At 38.9% G+C, this 22213-nt stretch overlaps 1 protein-coding gene across 3 annotated transcripts in view; it reads right to left on the reverse strand.

Annotated features, from left to right (window-relative positions):
• The window catches only part of Mid2 (midline 2), a 102368-nt gene that overhangs the window by 22986 nt on the left and 57169 nt on the right, over positions 1-22213 (reverse strand). For all 3 annotated transcript variants that reach the window (XM_026789347.1, XM_013353845.2, XM_026789345.1), the window contains exons 4-5: positions 10815-10922; positions 9106-9254 (exon numbers count right to left, since the gene is read on the reverse strand). In XM_026789347.1, coding sequence (XP_026645148.1) covers positions 9106-9254; positions 10815-10922 — 257 coding nt within the window. The remainder of the gene's footprint in view (positions 1-9105; positions 9255-10814; positions 10923-22213) is intronic.

Here is a 22213-nt window from a genome sequence, read left to right on the forward strand (position 1 = left end):
ACACATACACACATACATACACACACATACACACATACACACATACATACACATATACACACACATACATACACACACATACACACACATACACACATTCACACACACATACACACACATACATACACACACATACACACACATACATACACACACATACACATATACATACACACACATACACACATACACAACACATACACACATACACACATACATACACGCACATACACACACATGCACACACATACACACACATACACACACACACATACACACACATACATACACACACACACCTGAAAAATTTATTGAAAAACCATGAAAACATGGGACCAGTGTGATGGTCAATGGGTAAAGGTGTCTGTCACCAAGCCTGACTGCCTGAGTTTGATCTCCAGAACTCTCACTGTGAAAGGAGAGAATCGACTTTCCTAAGTTGGTTTCTGATCTCACAGATGTGGATTCACACACATACCCACAAAGAGGGACATCAATAAATGAATGGATAATAAATAGATACATACATTAATTAATTAAAAACAAACCAACAGCACCATGAAAACAAGCCAGATGTGGTGGTGAATACCTGTAATCCCAGAACTCAAGAGGATTTCTAGGTTTTGAGGTCAGACTGGACTATGAAGGGAGTTCTAGGTCAGCCAGGACTAGACAAAAATAACAGCGGCAACAATAACAGTGCCCTATGGAACGAAGCAGGCGAGAAGACTTTAAAGGGCAAGCACACAGCAGGGCATGTCACACCTGGAATCCCAGAACTCGGGATGTTGAGGCAGCAAGATCATGAGTCCCAGGCCGGGCTACATGGCAAGATCCTGCCACAGAAAATCCAAAAACATGAGAAACTGAAGAAATGTAAATTAAGACGGGAAAGCATTTAGATTACAAGCAAGATAATATAAGAACTTTTATGTCTGTACTAAACAATGCCTACATGAAGCAAGATAAAAAGACTGAAAATTGGGGGGCATGAGAAAAACGGGGCCTCTCACCCAGAAATCTGAAGCCTCTTGCCAGAAATGAAGAAAGAATTTTAGCACAATTAACAACTGCTTAAGTTTCTCCCTTTTCAGCTGTAAAGCTGTATTTTTCTCTAATCTCACCAGAAATCCCATTTAGAGAGAAAAGGCTTGTACTAAGCCCCTTGTAAGACTACAGTATCTTCTGGCTTAACCCATCAGGTTAGAACTCAATACAAGGCATCTCCAGAGTCACCATATAATCTCAATTCTCAAAAGAGAGAGAAAGAGGGCAGCAAAAGGTGCTAAGGGTTCTTAGCTAGCAACCTTTTAAGCTGTAACTTGAGGGCCAACACAAGGGTATATACGGTTAATGCCAAGGCCATTAGTTATGCACTCAACATACCACATATAACTTAATTCTCTAACATCGGAGACTAAATTAAGTATTGTAATATATTATATATATATATATAAATATATGAATGCCATAAGTCATCCAAAAATAGTTTTTAATGATATGAGAGAAAGTTTGTGAAATCTTATTTCAAGCAGCATCTTTAATGGAGTATATACAGTATTATTTTACATTTGTGAAGTAATACAATTACTTCAAAATTACAATACTATATTCCTAAATGTTAGTGGTGGCTGGAAAGTTAGAAATGTGTTACGAGTGACAATATGGGGTGTTGGATCTTTCTGTGGTCTCTGTTTCTGTGTTTATACATTAGCATCTCATTGCAATCTCTCAAGACCTTGATCATTATACAAGATAATACAGCAAATGTTGGAGAGGTATATATCTCCCAGCTAATATTTCATTTTATGTGGTTATAATATATTAATACAATACAATGAGTAAGAATAGGGATGAATTTCAGATTCCATGAGAGACCAGAGAAAAAGATATTTATATTGTGAGGATGATTCTCGAATGGCATCACAGAGATAGCCATCTATTCCATATATTTAAGCCCATGAAAAGATTTACATAGAGATTTGGGTATCATCAACATAGCATTTGATCATAATTAAATGGTAATAGAAACCTTAAAAGCTAATGGATTTGTAAGGAAAACTGTGTGCCGGGAGAAGAGACTTTCATAATATTGAATCAGCAAGAACAATATCGTTAAGGAAATAGATCAAGGAAAAGCTGCTCTCAATGTCAAAAAAGAAAGGAAAAGAAAAAGAAAGCAAAGCAAAGCAAAGTGGATAGGTAATGGGAATTTTTATGAGAGACAAAACAGAGGGATTTCAGGTAAACACAGTCAGTAGGGACACATGCAACTGAGATACCAATAAGATGAAAGGGAAAGATAAAACAAACGAGCAACTCTTATATTTAGCAACAAGGTCTTCTTTTGGTGACCTTGAAAGGAACACTTTCAATAATGTTAAGATGGGAGAAAACATTTCAGAGGCCTGAGGAGGAAGGACAGTTAAATATGGTGGTTGAAACACATATCTCATCTCTGCTTTCCTAAAATCCCACTGGAAGGAAAAAGAATTAAAAATGGTCTAAACCCACAAAGACAAAGAGAATGAAACTAAGAGATGCCAGCAACTAAGAGACTGTCAACAAATGTTTGGAACTGGAAAGGGACAGATGTGCAGTAACCAACAACAGACCAGAGAACGCTGGATTAGGAAGCCAACAGCAGCAAGCTGGCTTAGTGACACAAAGACGAAAGTTTGCATGAAGAATAGCAAGAGCCACAGATCTACTCAGCCTGCCCTTTCCGCAGCCTGGCAGGAGATGTGAGGTTTACTTTGGCAGAGTTTTGACATTTTACAAAAAAAAAAAAAAAAGGTGTGTGTGTGTGTGTGTGTGTGTGTGTGTGTGTGTGTGTGTGATTTATCAGTCTTATTCCCTGCTTGGCCCATAGAATGCTGAGAGCAGGGTCTATAAGCCTGCCCCTCCCCATATACCCTGCCCACCAAAAGCAGGAGGGTGCAGGATTCATTCCAAGGGAAACAGATCCAAAAGAAACACCTACAGTTACTGACAGCTGAGATCCAACAATAAAAAGCTGGCACTCTGTTTTTATAATCCTACAGCAAAGTTCACCAAGCAACAAATTGCCCCCGCCCCCTCATAGCTTCCCAACATCTTTCAGAACTGAAACTTAAAAGGGAAGTCAAAAGTTTACCAGGTATTCAGGAAAGTACTGAAAGTAATACACTGGTCCTAGCAGAGGCCTGAAACAATGAATCACAAAGAATTATCCTTCGCACTGAGTTTTTTTTTATGTGTTAGCCTATGTTTGGGGTGTCAATCCCCTATTATAGGGTACCTTCACTTTTCTATCGCTATCTATCTATCTATCTATCTATCTATCTATCTATCTATCTATCTATCTATCTATTCTACTGTAGGTTTCCATATAGCATTTTCTTATAGTAGATAGCAATCAATAGAGAGACCCACACACAGTCAACATGCAAAGAATAAGAGACTACATAGTGCTCATCCCATTTAGGATGCCTGTATCATGTTCCTCTCCTCCAGGCTCATGGATCTTCAAGGAAAAGGAGCATACAAATCTTAGGAGTCAGAGGTAATGAAGGGCTTCAATGAAGCTGTTTTCTGGACATAACCAGGCTGTTATTGCACATATGAACTCACAATGCTGACAGCATGCATAAAACATGTACTAGTTCAATGCAGGCAAAATCTCAGTTGGAGGAGGAAAGATGGGCATGGAGTTCCTCCCCTAGCTGAGGAGCTATTTGCATTTGATAGCATTTGATAGAGAGGGGGTGTCAGTTTCTTTAATGGTGAAACCCCTGATCTGTCAACCGGGCAGGACTCACATCTAAGAGTAGCTGAGTAGTACATCTGTACATGATGGATTAACAAAAGGAAAGAATGTGAAATTGGGTAGCTAAAGAGGTGGAGGCAAATATGAGAAAAGCTGGGGGAGAGGGTACTATGCTCAAAATGCAATGAATTAATAGAATGCTTTAAAAGGGAAGGTCTCTTGTAAATTTTTGTTTAAATGTCAAAAGTTCAATTTTAATAGAATGATGAACAGAAGATTAGGAAAGAATTAATAATTTCATGCCTATATTCTTAGCACTGAGGAAGCTGAGGCAGGAGTATTGTTCAGAGTTTGATGACAGTGTACATGACAGAGTAAGTTCCATGTAAAAACAGCTAAAATTGAGACCCTGCCTCAAAGAGACTAAAAATTGTATCCTTGCTCATATCTGGAATTGTTTCTCCTGCTTATTTCCTGTAACAGTTTTAATATTTCAGGTCTCACATTAAGATATTTCATCTGTTTGAAGCTAATAATTGTGCAGGGTGAGAGGTGGGGGTCTAGCTTCATTCATATACAAGTGAATGCTCATCTTTTCCAATCACCAATTGTTGAAGAGACTACTTTCTCCCCTCCAATATGTATTCTTGGTATCTTTGTAAAAAAAAAAAAATCAGGTGGCGATAGCTGTGTGAGTTTACATGTAGGTTTTCTATTCTAATTTTATCAATGTATGCTTCTGTCTTTGAGTCAGGGATCATTTTAATTGGCTATTCTAGTTACTATGACTCTGTAGTACAACTTGACCAGTCACTAAAGAAATAATGTGAATGAAGGATAAATGTGACCTCATGAAACTAAAAACATTATCTAGCAAAGGAAATAGTTGATTGAGTGATGAGACAGCCAACAGAATAGGAAAAAACCTTTGCTAGCTTTATATCTGTCAGAGGATTAATATCTAGACTATATAAAGAACACACTAAACAGCAATACATCAAACAATGCAATCAATAAATGTGTTAATGACATGAATAGATCTCAAAAGATAAAATGTGGGGGGCTTGGGTGATAGATCAGTTGGTAAAGTGCTTACTGTGGATGCATGAGGACCTGAGTTCAATCCTCAGAACCCATGTGAAAAATAGCACGATTTGGTAGGTTGTACTTATAATTCCAGTGTTGGGAAGGCAGATTCGTAGATACCCAAGGCTCATTGTCCAGCTAGCCTATTTGGTGAATTCTATGCCAGTGAGAGAACATATCTCAAAAGACAAAATGGATGAAGACTGAGTAATGGCACCTAAGGTTGTTCCCTGCTCACCACATGCACACACATACAAATGTGTATGGGAAAACACGTGCACCTTCATACACACATGCATGCATTCATACACACAGATCAAACCCCAAAATAGAAAGATAAAATGCAAGTGAACAACAATCATGAAAAAACGTTCAGCTTCAGTAACCATCAGAAAATGCAAATAAATCCTGCATTGTGATTGCATCTTATCCAAGTCAGAGTGATAGTCATTTAAAAAATAATAAATTCTGGCCAGGATATGATAAAAGGAAACCCTTATATACTGCTAGTGAAAATGTAAACTAGTTATAAAAATCAGTATGAGGGTTGTTCAAGAATGATAAATAGATCTACCATATGACCCAGCTACAACATTCCTGGATATTTACCCCAAAGACTCCAAGTCAACATATCACAAAGTTTCTTGTACATCAGTGTTTCATAATAGTCTAGTTATGGAACCAACCTAGGTGCCCAACAATAGGATAATGAAGAAAAATATGATATCTATGCACATGTGCATGCACATGTGTATGTATGTATGTATGTATTATATATGTGTGTGTATTATGTATGTATGTATGTATTTTGGGGGCCAAAAAGAAGAATGAAGTTACTTTGTTGGAAAATGAATTCAACTACAGATGTTCAATTAAGCAAATGAAACCAGTCTCAAAATGCATCATATGCTTTTCTCTCATTTGTAGTTTCTAGATTTATATATAGATTCATAAAATCAGGTACACGATGAAAATAGGAGTGAAACTTTCAAGAACAAAAGAGACCAACAGAAGAGAACACTGAGAAAATGGAGGTATTAGGGCTCATGTGTGCTGTAGGAACTCCTTTAAGATACCAGTCCACTTGGGTGTGGCCTCTTATACTATAAATGCCAATGTAAAGCTCATGCTTGCATTCTCTCCCCCCCCCACTCCCCGCTTCTGGATTCGGTTTCTGTTCCCTGTTCGTGTAGAGGATTGTGATCTCTGAGTCTACCCCTAAATAAATAACCCTTTATTACACTCAATTCTAGTATGAGATTATTTTTATAACTTCCATCTTCATCTGGTGCCCAACATGGTCAACTCCATCCACATAAAACCTGAGAGATCTTGGAAAGTAATTCTAGACATAAAGGAACAGAGTTGAGCATAGTTTCTTGGTAGCAGCATTTTCTCAGGTGGGCTCTGTTTGTTAGAGGCAAGCACATCTCATTTAAGAGAGGTTTCCTGACTCAGCTTTAGCTGCAAAAATCTTGCAGTTCTTTTAAGAGGCCCCGCCACCGAACACTTAAATTATGTTTATAAATAGCCAACAACATGCTTCTTGGTGGTGGCAGGAATCTTGAAACTCTGTGGAGTTGTGGCAATAAACATGGCTCCTTCCAGTAACTCCACCATGAAGCTAGACTCTCAGAAAGCTAAGGAATGGGGTGGATCCAATCATCAAAGCCATGGCTTTAATCCTGGCCATATCACTTAGCAAATTAAAGACTCATATGGTCAGAAAAAGAGAGATATACAGTAAAGATAGATTCAGATTAAAAAACCTCTAAATGGTTTAGAGTATGTTTTAAAAAATATACATAGGCTTGGGAGAGAAAAGAAAAAGGACAGAGTACTTAAAAAAAGAAAGAGAATAGTTAGATGTGGTAGCACACACCTTTAATACCAGTACTTGTGAGGCAGAAGCAGGTGGACCTCCTCTGTGAGTTTAAGGACAGTCTGGTCTACAGAGTGAACTCCAGGATAGTCAAAGATACACAAAGAAACCCTGTCTCAAAAAAAAAAAAACAACAAAAAATTAAAAATAAAAATAAAAGAAATAGAGTTCAAAATAAAGCCACATAAAGATGGAAACTACACAGAGAATCTGGATACTGTATGTTATTATGTTGTCTTTGAATTGTTTGACAGCTGAGGAAGGAGCAACAGCTGCTAAAGGACATTTGATTATAAATGCTGCTCGATTAATACAACCTATATGTTTTGGATAATAGGAGAGTGCTGTTTCTGGCAATATAATTTTGCTATATTTTACATTCTAACTACGTACAAGGTGTCATTTTTTGTAAACAAAATTTAACATTTAATGAAAATAAGGACTGAGGAAATAGAAAGCAGTTGTCTTCAAAGAGAAGGGAAATACAGTAACAACTATGGGGAATATGAGGTAGAAGAAAATTGTGGTTTTTTTTAATTTTGTTTTAGGCTATGGAGACATGAGTGGGCCTAAAAGTGGATGTGAAACCAACAACTGTGTGGAAAATTGAAGCTATAAAAAATAAGGATGCACATAGCCAAATCACAAATGAGGAGACAAGTCTTTTATTAGAACCAGAAGGAAGGTGGAAGTAAGGAATATGCACATAACTATGTCTAGAAATTTGATACGAGAAGTTAAACATCATCATTTATACTTACCATTATCTATATAATTTGGCAAGCATGAGCAGAAACACAGCAGTGTTGAAATTTAGGGTGAGTACAATAAGATTTGAAATAGCATTGTGGAGCTGGATTGAAAAGGAAGCTGACCATAGCAACAGAGTTAGTACTGCACGCTCAGTAGTGTGGTGCATACTTGGTTGTGTGATTTTTCTCTACCAAAATTCAGAAAGTCAAATACAGGCATGGGAAAAGGTGGGCTGATTCAGGTTTGGGATTTTGTCAGACTAGGTGATGGGAAGGAGAATTGGGAAAAGAGAGAGAGTGGCTGAAGTGATAAACCGCAAAGCCCAAATAAGCATAGAACAAAGTAGAGACAAGAGGTCACTCATAGAAAATAGGAAAGTGTATCCATGAGTCAAGACCTAGAGGTCTCAATAAAGTTGAATTTACAGAGAGGTTGTGATTAGAAAATGTGACACTTTAGTTTATGATTGTGTGATTCTGAGTGATGGGGATGAGATGTGGTTCAGGACACGACTGGATGAAGAGAATCCAAGTTGGGAGTCTCTGGAGAAGGCATCAGAGAAGGTGGGTGACTAGGTGCTTAGAGTATTACATGGGTTAATTGTCGGAGTGAACTGACCAAGACTGATGGCACTACCAATAGGAGGAAGATGGTGATTTTAAAAGCCAGTCTTCAATGAAGGCGAGGGAAATATGTAAAGGAGATCATATCTGGCCTAATGGTCTACTGTAACCCTTGAAGGATTGGTGGCTTTACTGGACAATGATTTCCTTTAGGAGCATTGACTCTGGGACAATAGATAGACTATTAATGATCCAAGCGTTCTCTGACACTCTGGAGCAATGTTCATGACATTAATTTTCAAAGGACCAAATGATTAAACAAAAGCCCAAGAATTACTATTCTAAGGAATTTGTGCAAGAAAAACCAAAATGCAAACATTAAAAACTGTATATACACCTATGCACATACAGACAACAACAATAAATGAACTCAGTGGTTTGGAAAAAAAGAGAACATATGAAGTAGGGAAGGAAAACAGGGTGGGGGCTAGGAAAGGAGTTGGAGTCAAGGAAGTAGGAGTGAATTTGATTTATTTTTTTAAAAGTACATAGGCTTAGGAAAGGCACACCCTATCAATGCAATCCAGAGTTTCTATTCCATACACCATAACTATAACAGATTGCTCAAGACCTAGCAGGAAGCTTAAGGTAGTAGGTAGCCCTATACTTGGCTGTGTATTAAAACAGCTGGTGGGGGCCTGGAGAGATGGCTCAGTGGTTAAGAGTACTAACTGCTCTTCCAGAGGACCCAGGTTCAATTCCCAGCACCCACATGGTAGCTCACAACTATCTGAAGATCCAGTTGAGGGGATCTGACACCTTCACACCAATGCACATAAAATAAAGTTAAATAAACCATAAACAATATTTTAGAAAAAAAGCTGGTGGGCTGCAAAGACAGAGGAAGGGGTCAAGATATCTGCAGGGTAATTTATCACTGAGGCTCAATTATTTACCTAGCTGGTAAAAATCTTCAGGTGGCAGCTACTGTACAATGGCTGAAGAGAATTAAGTGACTTTAAGCCCCTTTCACAAGAGCGGGCATTTCAAAAGAATATAAGGAGCATATATACCTTTCAGCGATATTTCTTGCAGATTGCAGAAACCGGGCTTGGTCATTTTCCTTCAGAATATGCTCAGCTTGGTTGATGAGGACTGTTGACCGTTCAAGACACTGGCGGCAATTAGCAACCTGCTGTGCCAATTTTCTCAGTTTCATAACCTTAAAAGATTGGGGAGAGAAAAGATGAGATACAACATACTGTGTTTAATTAAAAGCAATAAAATACCATGAAGGAGGTCTGCCCCAGTGATTCTAAAAGTAAGGGTTATTAATATCGTATGGCCCCTACATCAACTGTTCACCTTCTCATCCTGGCTGCTAAGTCTCTTGCCCAGTCTATAACTTGATTACTTACTTTGCACTCAGACATTTCTCTACTATCTACCTCCTCTTTGTATTTACAACATTGTTCTGATTGTAAAAGCAATGTATGCTAATTTTTAAAAAATTAAATACAAATATAAAAAGAAATTCTACCACCTAGAGATCACCATTGTTACATTTTATTTTGGCAATATATTTTTGCATACATTTAATAAAACTCCCTCATTTTTATTTATGAGAAGCTATATTTCCAAGCATATATTTCTCTAAGTATCTTTATACCTACTACAATGTATTCTTGGAAACTTCAGTTTATGTTAGCTGGAACTACCCAGCATGGCACAAAGTATTGGTCATCAAATGAGGTACTTTCAACTTTTCCCATTGTACCCACAGCATGGGCTTTCAATCACTATCATTTACCAGTACGCTAACAAGTCTAAAAACATACAGAGGCTGCATGGAGACTTTCATCTGACCTCTTTAACCCTTACTCTTCAGTTCCCTGCATAGAAATCTGCAGTTCTTTGATTCTTTTCTCTCCTTTTCTCTGTTATATCTAATAAATTAAATGATGCTGTTTTCTCTCTAGCAATTATGCTTTTCCTTTCCATATGTTCTATCACTAGCGTGATTTACAGCTTCTAGAACTCATACCAGAAATCATTGCATGTCTGCAAACTTGATTTCTTGGCATCAATATCATCATGTTTTGATCTACCATGCGCATCTCTACCATATCAAATTGAACCCTCCCTACAGAATCACAATAGTTTCCCAGCACCTTTTGTAAGGCCCAAGCAGCCAAGATGGCAGTCACATTTCTTCTGTAATCCCAACCCATGTTTCTACCATTCTTTCTTTCTTTTTATTGCCTTAAAATATGGAGGGTAAGGGGTTGGAAAGATGGCTTAGTGGTTAAGAACAATGATTACTTTTCCAGAAGACCTGGGTTCTATTCTTAACATACACATGCTGGCCTACAACTGACCTTAACCCCAGTCCCAAGAGATCCCGTGACCTCTTTTGGCCTCCAAGGACACTGCATGCACATGATACACAAACATACACCCAGGCAAAACACCCATACACACAAAATAAATGTTAAAAAATTTAACTGAAAACATGCTAAAGCAAAATGCCTCAATCTTAAGTAAATGATCATCCGTGTGCATGCGTGCACACATAACCAACATCCAGGCCAAAGTAGAGAATGTTTGCAGCGCCCAGAGCTGCCATCACTTTTTATCAGACTCAGCAAACACTTCTTGGTGTCTCTCCCAATGATCTCATTTCTTTTTGATTTTCTGATTCAATTTCAAACTGCAATAGTCAGGAATGAGCTTTGTAAAAGGCCAGCTGCGCGTTTGGCCTCCCTGAATCTCTGGGGTTTACCTTTGTCTCTTTGATTTTGACAGCAATCATTTGCTTCCTCTGCTGGATGATCTCTACCAACTCGTCACATTCTTCCATAAGTTTTGCCTCATGCATAGCTGTATTCACCTGCCAAGAAAGGCCAAAGTATTAGAAAGGGATTGTTGCTTTGGTCTCCTGCTGCATCTAAAAGGTTCAGACTGATGGCTAAACATGCACAACTTCTTCCAGACCTCCCTCAATAAGATCCACTCCTAGAAGAAGGGTAGAGATGATGACATCAATGATGCAAGGGTATTGAAGCACCACAGTTAGGAAGCTCTCCAGGCCTCTGGTAGGTCCTGATGGTTAATGGAAAGCTGGGCAGAAGGATAGATGAAATGGGGGCCTGTCATTCCCACTGTGCAAATCCCTTTACTCAATCATCTGTCCTCCTGCTGTTCTTTCGAAAAGAAGGATAGAAGATGCATGTGTTTCAAGAGAAGAAGATCCTCTTCCACAGGCACAATAATATTAAGATTACAATGCAACAACATATTTCTATGGGCTTAAAATGCTTTCCATTTTCCTCGTTCCCTTCTGATTTTAAATATGAGAATGTGCAGATCTATTTTCACATGAAACATATGAATGTGTAGATACTTTTTCACATAGCTGTCATAATGTTTTACTCATATTTCTTGGCTTAGAGAAAAAATTCTATCCAATATCTAAATACTTTTCCTATTTTGAGATACTGTCTACATCAAAATATCTCTGCCGCAAAGTCAAGAGGGAGTTGAATCAACAGCCACTACTCATTGTCTTTCTGTGGACAGATCTCTTCTTCTCTTCCTCTCTAATACTCTTGATAATGGATGGAATGAAGTCCAGATGCGGTGCTAAAATGGATGTAGGAGATCATGGGACTCCCCAGATATAATGGGGAAAGAAGAAACAAGTATCTGACTGCTTTGAAGCAATCTATATGCCAAACACTACACAGAAAAATAATTCATGTATTAAATTATAATTATAACTTTTTAATACAGAGCTGTTCTTTTCTTTCACTTCACAAATGCAGAAACAAAGGCTTTGAGAATTTTACTAGCTTGCTCCAGATTGCAATGCTAATTAAGTGACAAAACCATATTTCAAATTGAGCTCGTTGAAATGAATGCCTGAGCTGGTTGAGAAGGAACATCGGCAGGTGCTGGCAAGCAACTTTCAGTTCCATTTCTGCGGCACACAGAGCAGTGACACAGAGAAGTACAATTATCCCAAGAGTCTATTCAAGGACCACTTGAGCAGAGCTCTAGAAAGCTGAGAAATAGACAATGATTTCCTTGAGAGCATCAAAACCCAAGGAGTTAGATTGCTGTATTAGCTGGGGAGGAGGGGCTGTACTATCAGTCACTTGATCTCTTCAAAAGATTCCTATACATATTTCAAATTCAGTAAAATATCCATCCCTGGGCCCTGCTATCTCCTCTCTCTGTCAGCCCTGCTGGATATTTTTAAATGGTTTTAATAATTATTTTAGAATTCCATATAGTGTATTTTGATCATATTCACCCTCAACTACTTCCCCTAACTCCTCCCAGATCCACTCCTACCCTCTTTAGCTTCCTGTCTTCTTTTCAAAACTTAAAAAAAAGAAAATAACCCACAAAGTCCAATTTGTACTCCCCACATAATACTAGGCTGGGACCATCCGCTGGAGTGTGGTCAATCTACCAGGGACCACACCTTTTAAAAAAACACAACTGATTCTTGTTTCTGAGAAGTCTCCAACTGAACAGAGTTCCTTGGTTCTTGCTGTATAGTGTTATATTTCTTTTCTTAAAGGGTTTTAAATTTTATGTGCATGAGTGTTTTATCTTCATGTGTGTATGTGTACCGTGTATGTTCCTGATGCTTTGCTTTATGATAATCATTATTCCCCTTTGCACTACCCATCTTCATTCTGAAATCCATTTTTCTTCAATCATTTCAGATTTCTTATTGTTCTTTTAGAATGCCATGAATTTGTATGCCCTATATTTTTCCTGAGATTATACTTTTATTTAACAAAGCATATCCTCATTTATTGAATAAACTTATATTTATCTTCCAAGGACAAACTCAGTAATCAGGACAAACTCAGTAATCATTCCTTCTGTAACTTTTTCTCACTGGTAACTGCACAATCAATCATGTTCCCACCTATATTTACATATATTTTCCATATAATTCAGTAATTCTGCTTACTATTTCATATCACTGCAATTGTATTAGAGCGTCTTCACCACTTAATCATAAAGTCTGGAGGCAGAGACTGTGTTTTGTCTATCTCCAGAATAGAGAATGGTATATAGTACACACTATATCAGTATCTGTTGGGGTGAATGGAATGGTAATTCCCCCCAAAGCATCTTTTACTGCTTGTGTGATATGTCCAGTTGGTTTTCTGTTCTATTATGATATCTAAAGATTAACTTTTCGTTTTCCCTCCATGTCTACTCTCCACTTTTGATTTACTATCTTTTATCAATAATGTTATTACAGTTACTTGGGTTTAGTAACTTTTTTGAAAAAAGCTTTTATTTTAATTTTGATATTATTATATAATCACAATTTTCCCCTTCCCTCCTACCTCTTCCATATACCCCTCCTTACTCACCTTCAAATTCATGGCTTCTTTCTTCACTAATTGTTGTCACATGCATATATATAATATATATATACATATATACACATATAATTCTAACTATATATGTATAATGCTACTTGTATGTAACTTTTCAGGGTTTACAATTTGGAATTAGATAACCAACCGGTGTGCACTTCCATGGGGAAGATTATTTCTCCCAATTTTAGCATTCCTTAGCTGCCTTTGTGTAGTGTTGAGGCCTCATGGTCTTTCCCCCATCCACCTTGGTATGTATATTGTTGTCCTTGCTCAGTTCACGTCTAGGAAGTCATGTTGGTGAGACTTTATGGGTGTGGCATCTGAGATCATTGGGGAAGAGCAAACTTGTTCCTCATAGCCCCATGTAAATTTTCAGCAGTCCCAAAGCCCTATTGTCATTTCTATCTCCCTAAAGTTTCTCTAGTATAAAATGAGAATTTGAGTCAAGTTGCAAATACATTGAGTCCTTTATTACCCTTTGCACACTTTTGAAAAGGCCTCTTTAACTAAGCTCTCTGCTCTCAAAGTCATTGTTATTGCCTGCAGCCCCATAACTCTTCCTTTGCCTTCTTCATCAAACATTTATTAAGCACCTTTTGTGGAATGCATTCTGCTAAGGCCCTGTCTTCAAACAATTAGCAATGTAGGTGAGGAAGAATGGGGTGCATGTATGCATACATGAGAGAGGGGGAGAGGGAGAGAGAGAGAGAGAGAGAGAGAGAGAGAGAGAGAGAGAGAAATCAAAGTAGCTTAAGATAAATGTCAACTGAGCCATGCCAACTCTAAACACAGAAACTGAAAGAAAACACCATTCTCTTAGTGAGCAAGTGGAAAAGATCCCAGAATGAGATGGGATGTGTTAGAGAATTAAAAGTTAAAAGGGAAGAACATTTCAAACCAAGCAACAAGGCTTGAATGAGACACCATGTCAAGAACTTTATTCTATATGCAATATGATATTCTTAAAAATATTCTTTTTTAAGAGTTATTTTTTTATTTTTATGTATGCATATGTGCCTGTGCCTGCTAGTGGGACACCCACAGAGGCCAGAAGAGAAAGGAGCTGGAGTCACAGTGGTTGTAAGCTGTCTGACATGAAAGCTTAAGAACTAAACTCTAGTCTTCTGAAAAAAACAGTAATCTCTCCTAACCACTGAGTCATTTCACCACCAAATACTCTTGAGAAGAAAAATAGGATGATGGATGTCTTCAGTTAACTTTTTTTTAATGAAGAGGAAATATCATTATTGGCACACCAACATGAGCCAACTACATTCACATAAAACCTGAGAAAGCTTAGAAAGAAATTATACACACAAAAGAACAGAGTTAAGTATGGCTTCTTGGTAGCTGGCATTTTTTTCAGATGGACTCTGTTTGCTGGTGGTGAGCAGGAGTGCCGAGGCTCCTTTAAGAAAAGGCTTACTGACTCAGCATAAGAAATGGTGGCTTCCTGGTTCAGGCAGCACAAATTCAGGCTCTTTTAGAAGGCCAAGCATTTGAACGGGGTTTTCGGGCAGCATGCTGCAAGTTACTTGGTGGCAGCATGGGCCAACTGGTCCCCACCCAGTAGTCTCAGAAACAGTGAACAGACCTCGGCCATGTTGGACTGGATGGGGCCAAAAGGCAAAGCAGCCTTAGTCCTTACCATGCTGCTCAGCATTTTAAGGAACAGTACTGGTTACAAATATGCAATAAAGACAAATTTAGATGGAAAACACCTCTAAATGGGTCACAGTGTTGAATAAATATATGTAGGCTTGGAGAGAGAAGAAATAGTTATAAAACCAAGTAAATAGTTTGAAAAAAGTAAAGGCTTTAAAGAGACAGAGTACAGACAGTCATAGATTAAAGGAATAAAGAAACATACGCCACATAAAGATGGAATATACACAGAGAATCTGAATTATGTTTATTACTGTGTTTTCTTTGAATTTTTGACTGTGACTGAGCTAAGTACAGAGAGACATTTCATTGTACAGGCTCCTAAGCCAAACCAACATATATATTTTAAAGGTATCTTGACTTCAAAATTTGGGTCTAAGGATATGTTGCTTTGGAAAAGAGGTTCTGATTTTGTTTCCACGGAAGATGAGAACCTGTGGATTCCTTCCAGGCTAATGTGATTTGATGGACCAAGACCCCTGAAAGGTCTCTGTAAACCCCTAAAATTACTTTACCCAACAAAAAGCAGGAAGCATTTTGGAGAGAACTATGCCCAAACCCCCAAATATTGTTTATAAAGAGATGAATACTTTGCAATGGTATAGATCTTGGTCTATTGATACAAATTTAAGCTCTCTCTCTCTCTCCATATATATATATATATGTATATATATATATACATATATATATATATATATACTCTTGATTAAGATATTGTGTATGTGCAGCTCATTTGAAATGTATTGTATAATTAAGAAATATAAGTTAATAGATAATCATTTATAGTAGTCAAGCTTCTTATGTTATTTAGGTTTTATATATATATATATTTCAGTTAGACAGGTATTCTTCAAGTCTTTCAAAGACTAACAGAATATGGAATTTAAAATGTTTTAAAAACTTAGAACTTTTCATGGGTTAAGAAATGGGTTAATGTAAGATATACGAGCTAGCCAATAAGAAGTGTGAGCTAATAGGCCAAGCAGTGTTGTAATAATACAATTTCTGTGTAATTACTTCAGTTCTGGGTGGCCGGGAATAAACAAGGAGCCTCTACCAACAGCCATTAGTCAGTTGGTCTAATAACAAACTTGAGGATGACTTAGGAAGTTATTGGATGTGAACAGAACATATATATCAAATATTAGAAACCATGATGGTTAATATTTATTGTCAACATGATTGGGTTTAAACTCATCCCTAGTGCAGGCAGCACCACACTATGGTCTGAGGCCTTATATTGAATAAGAAAGAGAAAGTGAGCTGATCAGCATTCGTCTTTCTGTCCCTCTTGATTGCTTGCTGACCCAATGTGGCCATCTGGTTCACATTCCTGCCACCATTCCTTCTCTGCCACATAGACTATGTCCTTAAACTATCAACCAAAATGAACCCTTCTTTACTTCAATTGCTTTGTCAGGTATTTGGTCACAGCAACAAGACAAGTAATTACTACACTTTCCTTGCTCAAAATTCTCCGATGAACCAACAAGTTCCTTGAGGAGAGATTTTCTACTTTGTGCCTTCCAAAGTACTTGGAACAATGCCTTGTAAAAAATGAATACTTACAGAACATTTGTTGATAGAATTGGCTGAGTGAAATATAAAACAACTCAGAGGCCTAACTTCAGAAAATATGCCATAGTAAATATATTTTGTTGAAAAAAATTAGGTTGAAGTATAGAAGCTAGGATAGGAAGGGACTTGGAGCCATTACATCAGGGGAGATTTAAAAAGAAAAAAAAACAAGAACAACTAGTAGAGCAGAAAGTTGGCTGAAGAGGCAACATTCCAAATCAAAGCTAAACCAATGACATTAAAATGTTTCCATGTCAAGAAGCAGCCTAGAAGAGCAATATCTTGAAATGTTTTCTGAACAGGAAAAACTCCAGGGAAAATCTGTGTTCATGATGTGAGTAAAACAACTCAAATTACTTGGAAGGCATTTGAAAGCCCAATGCTTTGTTTGCAGTTTTATCTGAATATGCAGCAAGGTTATTTCAGTTATATAGGAACCCTTAGTTGAAAATAACTCAGGTTATCTCATTAAATGTCTTCGGTAGATTGGTTAGTATGTTGAAGACTCCAGCTCTTTGAACTTTGCTATTTGTTTTAAGTTAGTGGGCTTGGGTAAGGGATTTTATGTAAAGTTTATGCTAGATTTTATGTATAAAAATTCATCCCCCTTAGAAGCCACAGAGACAGCTGATCTGAGCTAGTGAGAGCTCACAGATTCTGGACTGACAGCTTGGAAACCTGCAAGGGACTGAACTAAACCATCTGCATGTGGATGACAGTTGTGTAGCTTGACCTGTTTGTGGGGCCCTTAGCAGTGTGTTCAGGACCTGTCCCTGATGCATGAGCTGGCTTTTTGGAAACCTATTCCCCATGCTGGATTGCCTCACCTCACCTTGATGTAGGAGGAGGAGCTTGGTCCTGCCTCAACTTGATGTGCCATGCTTTGTTGATTCTCATGCATGTGGATGACAGTTGTGTAGCTTGACCTGTTTGTGGGGCCCTTAGCAGTGTGTTCAGGACCTGTCCCTGATGCATGAGCTGGCTTTTTGGAAACCTATTCCCCATGCTGGATTGCCTCACCTCACCTTGATGTAGGAGGAGGAGCTTGGTCCTGCCTCAACTTGATGTGCCATGCTTTGTTGATTCTCATGGGAGACCTGTTCCTTTCTGAATGGAGGGGGTGTGGATGGGGGTGTGTGGATGGGAGGTGAGGGAGGGAACAGGAAAGAGAGGAGGGAGGGGAAACTGTGGTTGGTATGTCAAATAAATGAAAAAATTTAATAAGAAAGAAGAAAAAATTTATTATCGTGGAAAGAAAAAATAAGACGAGTGAGCTCAGAGACAAGGACAGAAGCAAGGGCATGCTCATTCTTCATAGAGGAATTTAAGGATTTTTATTTCTTCATGCTTTAATTTTTCCTTAAATTCATAAATTATTCATAAATTATTTAGGAACAAATGGCATTTGTAGTAAATGAACAAAAAGATGTAGATATGTTGATAGATATTTGATAGATTGATTTTTCCAAACATCTGCTAGTTTCACATACTAAATTGTCTTTAATGATCTTGAGAGCATGAAAAGAAATAAAAATATCAATTTGCTTAATTTGAAAAAAATCCCCCTTAAAGATATCATTGGGGCAATTCGGCCAACCTATTTGTGTGAATCCACCTACTACAAAAAGCCTCTGAGGGGCAGTTTGTGACAAAGGGTCCCAACTCACTCTTTCAAAGACTAAGCACTGGCAAGTTCCCAGGCCTTCTTCTCGGTTCCACGCTGTTTTACTTTCCTTTCAGTCACAGCAAGAGCTTGGACTTGCATGTTTTACCAGCTGTACACCACTCATCCTTTTCGAGTAGTGAGGATTAAAACTAAGACTTCATACATGCTAAGCAAACCCTCTACTGCTGAAAATTTCCCAGCTCTGCAACTGATTGTAAAGTAATCTCATCTTGTCAAATGCCCACCCTTCTCTAGTGCAAATTCACAAATTTCTTTGCTGAGAGGATTTTGACTGGGGGGGAGCACTGCAAGGAAACATATATGGGGGTGGTTACAAATGTCATGGGTTACAAAGACCCTTTTTAGTGTAAATAGTTATTTTGGCAAGTACTTAAACTCTATATTGGAATGGAGGTGTGCTAGAACCCTAGCTCCTTTCAGAGATGCTGCTTTAACTCCTTTTCTTATTGCTACTACAACACACCTGACAAAAGCAACTTAAGGAAGAGCTTGCTTTGCTCACTGTCCACCGGTACATTATGGCAGGCGAATCCTAGAAGGTAGCGTTTGAGATAGCTACTTGCGTTTCATCCACAGTCGGATGCACAGAATGGTATGTGCTAGTGTTTAGCTGCCTGTCGCCTTTGCATTCACTCGAAGACTCCACACAGATGCCTTCCCCAGTTCAAGGGATCTTCCCACCATAATGAACTCACTCTAGATCATTCCTCCCAGGTATGCCCAGAGATTTGTCTCCTCGCTGTTCTAAACCCTCTCAACGGACAATCAATAAACCATCACAAATGCATTTGACAGTTTTAGGGGGAAAACCCTCATGTGCTCATTTTCCAAGTCTTCGTTTTATTCCTGTGTTTAAAGTTCATCAGCCTTCTCTCTGTCTTGGTGAGAAATGTCCTCACCCACGCCCTCCCTTCCACTGCCATATTATCTATCAGTCCTGTAGAGAGTTGTGCAGGAGTTCAGAAGGTATTGAGATTTCTTGTTCAGCTGGAACAATCCCTATGTAGTGGTGAAATATCCCACATACCCAGACTCAAATGAATATCATTTTTTATGTCCGTGTTCTCCGCTTGACAAGTTAGTGCCAACCAAGAAGTCATCTACTTAAACAGATCAACATCTTCCTCCTGGAAATTTCTAAAATTCCAGCATTAAAGATCATTTACAGAACTTTGTGTTTCAGCAAACAATGAGTGCCTGCCATTTACAAGGAGTGGAATGTAATGATGAGAAACATGACTTCTGCCTTTGAGGAACTCAATGTTTAGTTGAAAGAATGAAGTGTGAAGACAACTAATTCTAATTTAAAGAACACGCAGTATAATGGAGTACAACAAAGCCCTAATGAGAACATACCAGGAAGCATCGGATTTTGCCAGTGGAAAAAGATCATCAAGGACGGTTATGATAGGTTTCTTTCTCTGATCTGGCTTAGGCGAATAAGCAATAGTTGAGCTTGAAGAAGTGGGGCTAAGGAGAGAGGAGTCCAGGCAGAGAATGGTGTGAATAGAGTAAGCAAAAGCATTAGGAGGAGCAGTAGAGAATGCGCCGATGGAGCAGACCAGATTGCAGACGCAATGAAGTAAGGCTGGAAGTAGCAATGCAGGGGTTGGAAGACAGTCCCGTGGGTACACTGCTTGTTGCCCAGCATGGGGACCGGAGTTCAGATCGCTAACATGCCTGCAAAAAGTCAGGTGTAGTGACAAGCACCTGTAACCCCACTGCAGTGGGGGAAAGGACAGACAGAGATCCTGGAGCTCACTGACCAACAGAAAGTCTAGCCAAACAGCAAGTTTCAGGTTCAGCAATGAGACCATGATCTCAAAAAGAAGGTGTCAAGGGATTGAAAGTGCATTCAAATGTTTTCTTCTGTCCTCCACAGGCACATGCACATAGAAGCACATGCTCCTGCACACATATGTATACACACACACACACACACGCACGCGCACACACGCACGCGCACACACACACACACACACACACACACACACACACTATTTAACAAGGAGATTTCAAATCAGGCAAAGTGGCTTGCACCTATACTTACAACGTTCAAGAGCAGGAGGTTTCTGAGATCAATGCCACCATGAAGTACAAAGCAAGATGGTGTTTTATTAAAGAAAAGAAAGAAACGGAGCTGGGGTAATGACTCTGTGGGCACAGTGCTTGCCATGCCCCAACTAAGATTTCTAGAACACGCATAAAAAACCATGCATGGCAATGTGCACCTTCACTGCCAGTGTTGAAGAAAAACAAGAAAAAGATGGTGCCTAGAACTCACAGGCCTACTTGTCCTGCTGAATTGCCACGTTCCAGATTCAGGGAGACACCCTGTCTTAGAAAATAAGGCAGGGAGGAGTAGAAGGAATCATCCGATATAAGCCTCTTTCCTCCACACGTGTACACGCATGCACATGTACACACGCATGCTTACACACACAAAAAAAGAAAAGCCATGAAGGTTGCAGATACACTTTGCAAAGATGTGCTGCTATTTTGACTCAGGACCTTGGTGCTATAATAACACCCGAAGTATTATAAATAGTCCAGAGGGGAGAGAAAGCAGGCGCAGGAAGTGGGAGAGAAGGCCACAATCTCCGCACCTCCTGCTCTCCCATTACTGTTCTGTCCCACCTTCTCAAACTCCATAACATCAGAGTGAAGAGTCCGAGTTGGAAGTCATTCAGTATGCAGTTGCTTTCTGGACGAGAGAGATGAGAAGGAAAAGTGAGAGGTAAATTGGACAGCTGATGAATTACCAAGAAGCTGTTAAGAACAGATTTGCCATCTTACAAAGCTGCAAAAAAAATCATTGCTTTTTACAATGATGCTTTCAAGAAAATGCAATGTTTATGAAGCAGACATAGTACTGACGGTGGCAGCATCAAAGCCAAGGTGTTAAGCCAGATCATGCTTTAAGGACATACACAAACAGGCCCTGTCATCAGCACCGGCACCTCCAGCAGACAGCTGCTAGGTTCAAATGAATACAGGGAAAGAAAGAAATCTTTTATGTTGTTTTCAAACCACCACAACATTTCAAAGACATAAGTGAAGCTTTAAATAAAAATAACTAAAGGAAGCAGGACTTTTTCCAATATGTTTGCTTTGTTCCTTTAGATTTGGAGGAGGGTGGCCACCTCAAGAACTAAGGAATATATGCAACTATTAATATGCTTTTTAGCTCCCCGTACTTGGGTAACTACCACCTAGGAAGGGAAGCCAAAAGTTACTTGGGCAGAGTTAAGCAATTACTGGTCTCAGCCCCTAAGCTGTTCTCTCTGTTAAGGTGGGGGAGATTAGGACGTGGATGGGGCATGGCTGCTGGAGCCAGACAAGTTGGCAAAGGAAGCTACGCCATGTCTAGTGGTGTAAGAATGCTAATGAGTTGGGCACCAGTCAGATATTGAGTAAGAGACAAATTTCCTGTCGGCTTGTGGGTTAGGTGCACAGTCCTTAACACTTTCTGCTGCTTAGCACTCTTTAACTGCTTCCTGTATTTTTAGGTTCTTTACTTCTCCTGCTGGCCCTCTGCAGAAGGCATGAGCAGTCATTACTCTTTCCAAAGAAGAAATTAGGAAACACAGAGGCTGTACAACTTGCACAAGGTCATATAGCTAGAGTCAAAACCAGGATTTTAAACTAGGCAGTCTGTTCCTGTCTATGATTTTAATCACCATATGTGGGGGAGGGTGGAAGGGAGGGAGGGAGAGAGACAGACAGACAAGCAGGCAGGCAGGAGACAGAGGCAGAGAAAACAGGCTTCTCTTCCTCTTAGTAATTCCTCTCAAGACAACCACATTCTCTAAAATTATTCTCTTGGACTGCTTTGTGTAT

This window comes from Microtus ochrogaster, unplaced genomic scaffold, assembly GCF_000317375.1.
Source record: "Microtus ochrogaster isolate Prairie Vole_2 unplaced genomic scaffold, MicOch1.0 UNK17, whole genome shotgun sequence".
Classification (NCBI taxonomy): domain Eukaryota; kingdom Metazoa; phylum Chordata; class Mammalia; order Rodentia; family Cricetidae; genus Microtus; species Microtus ochrogaster.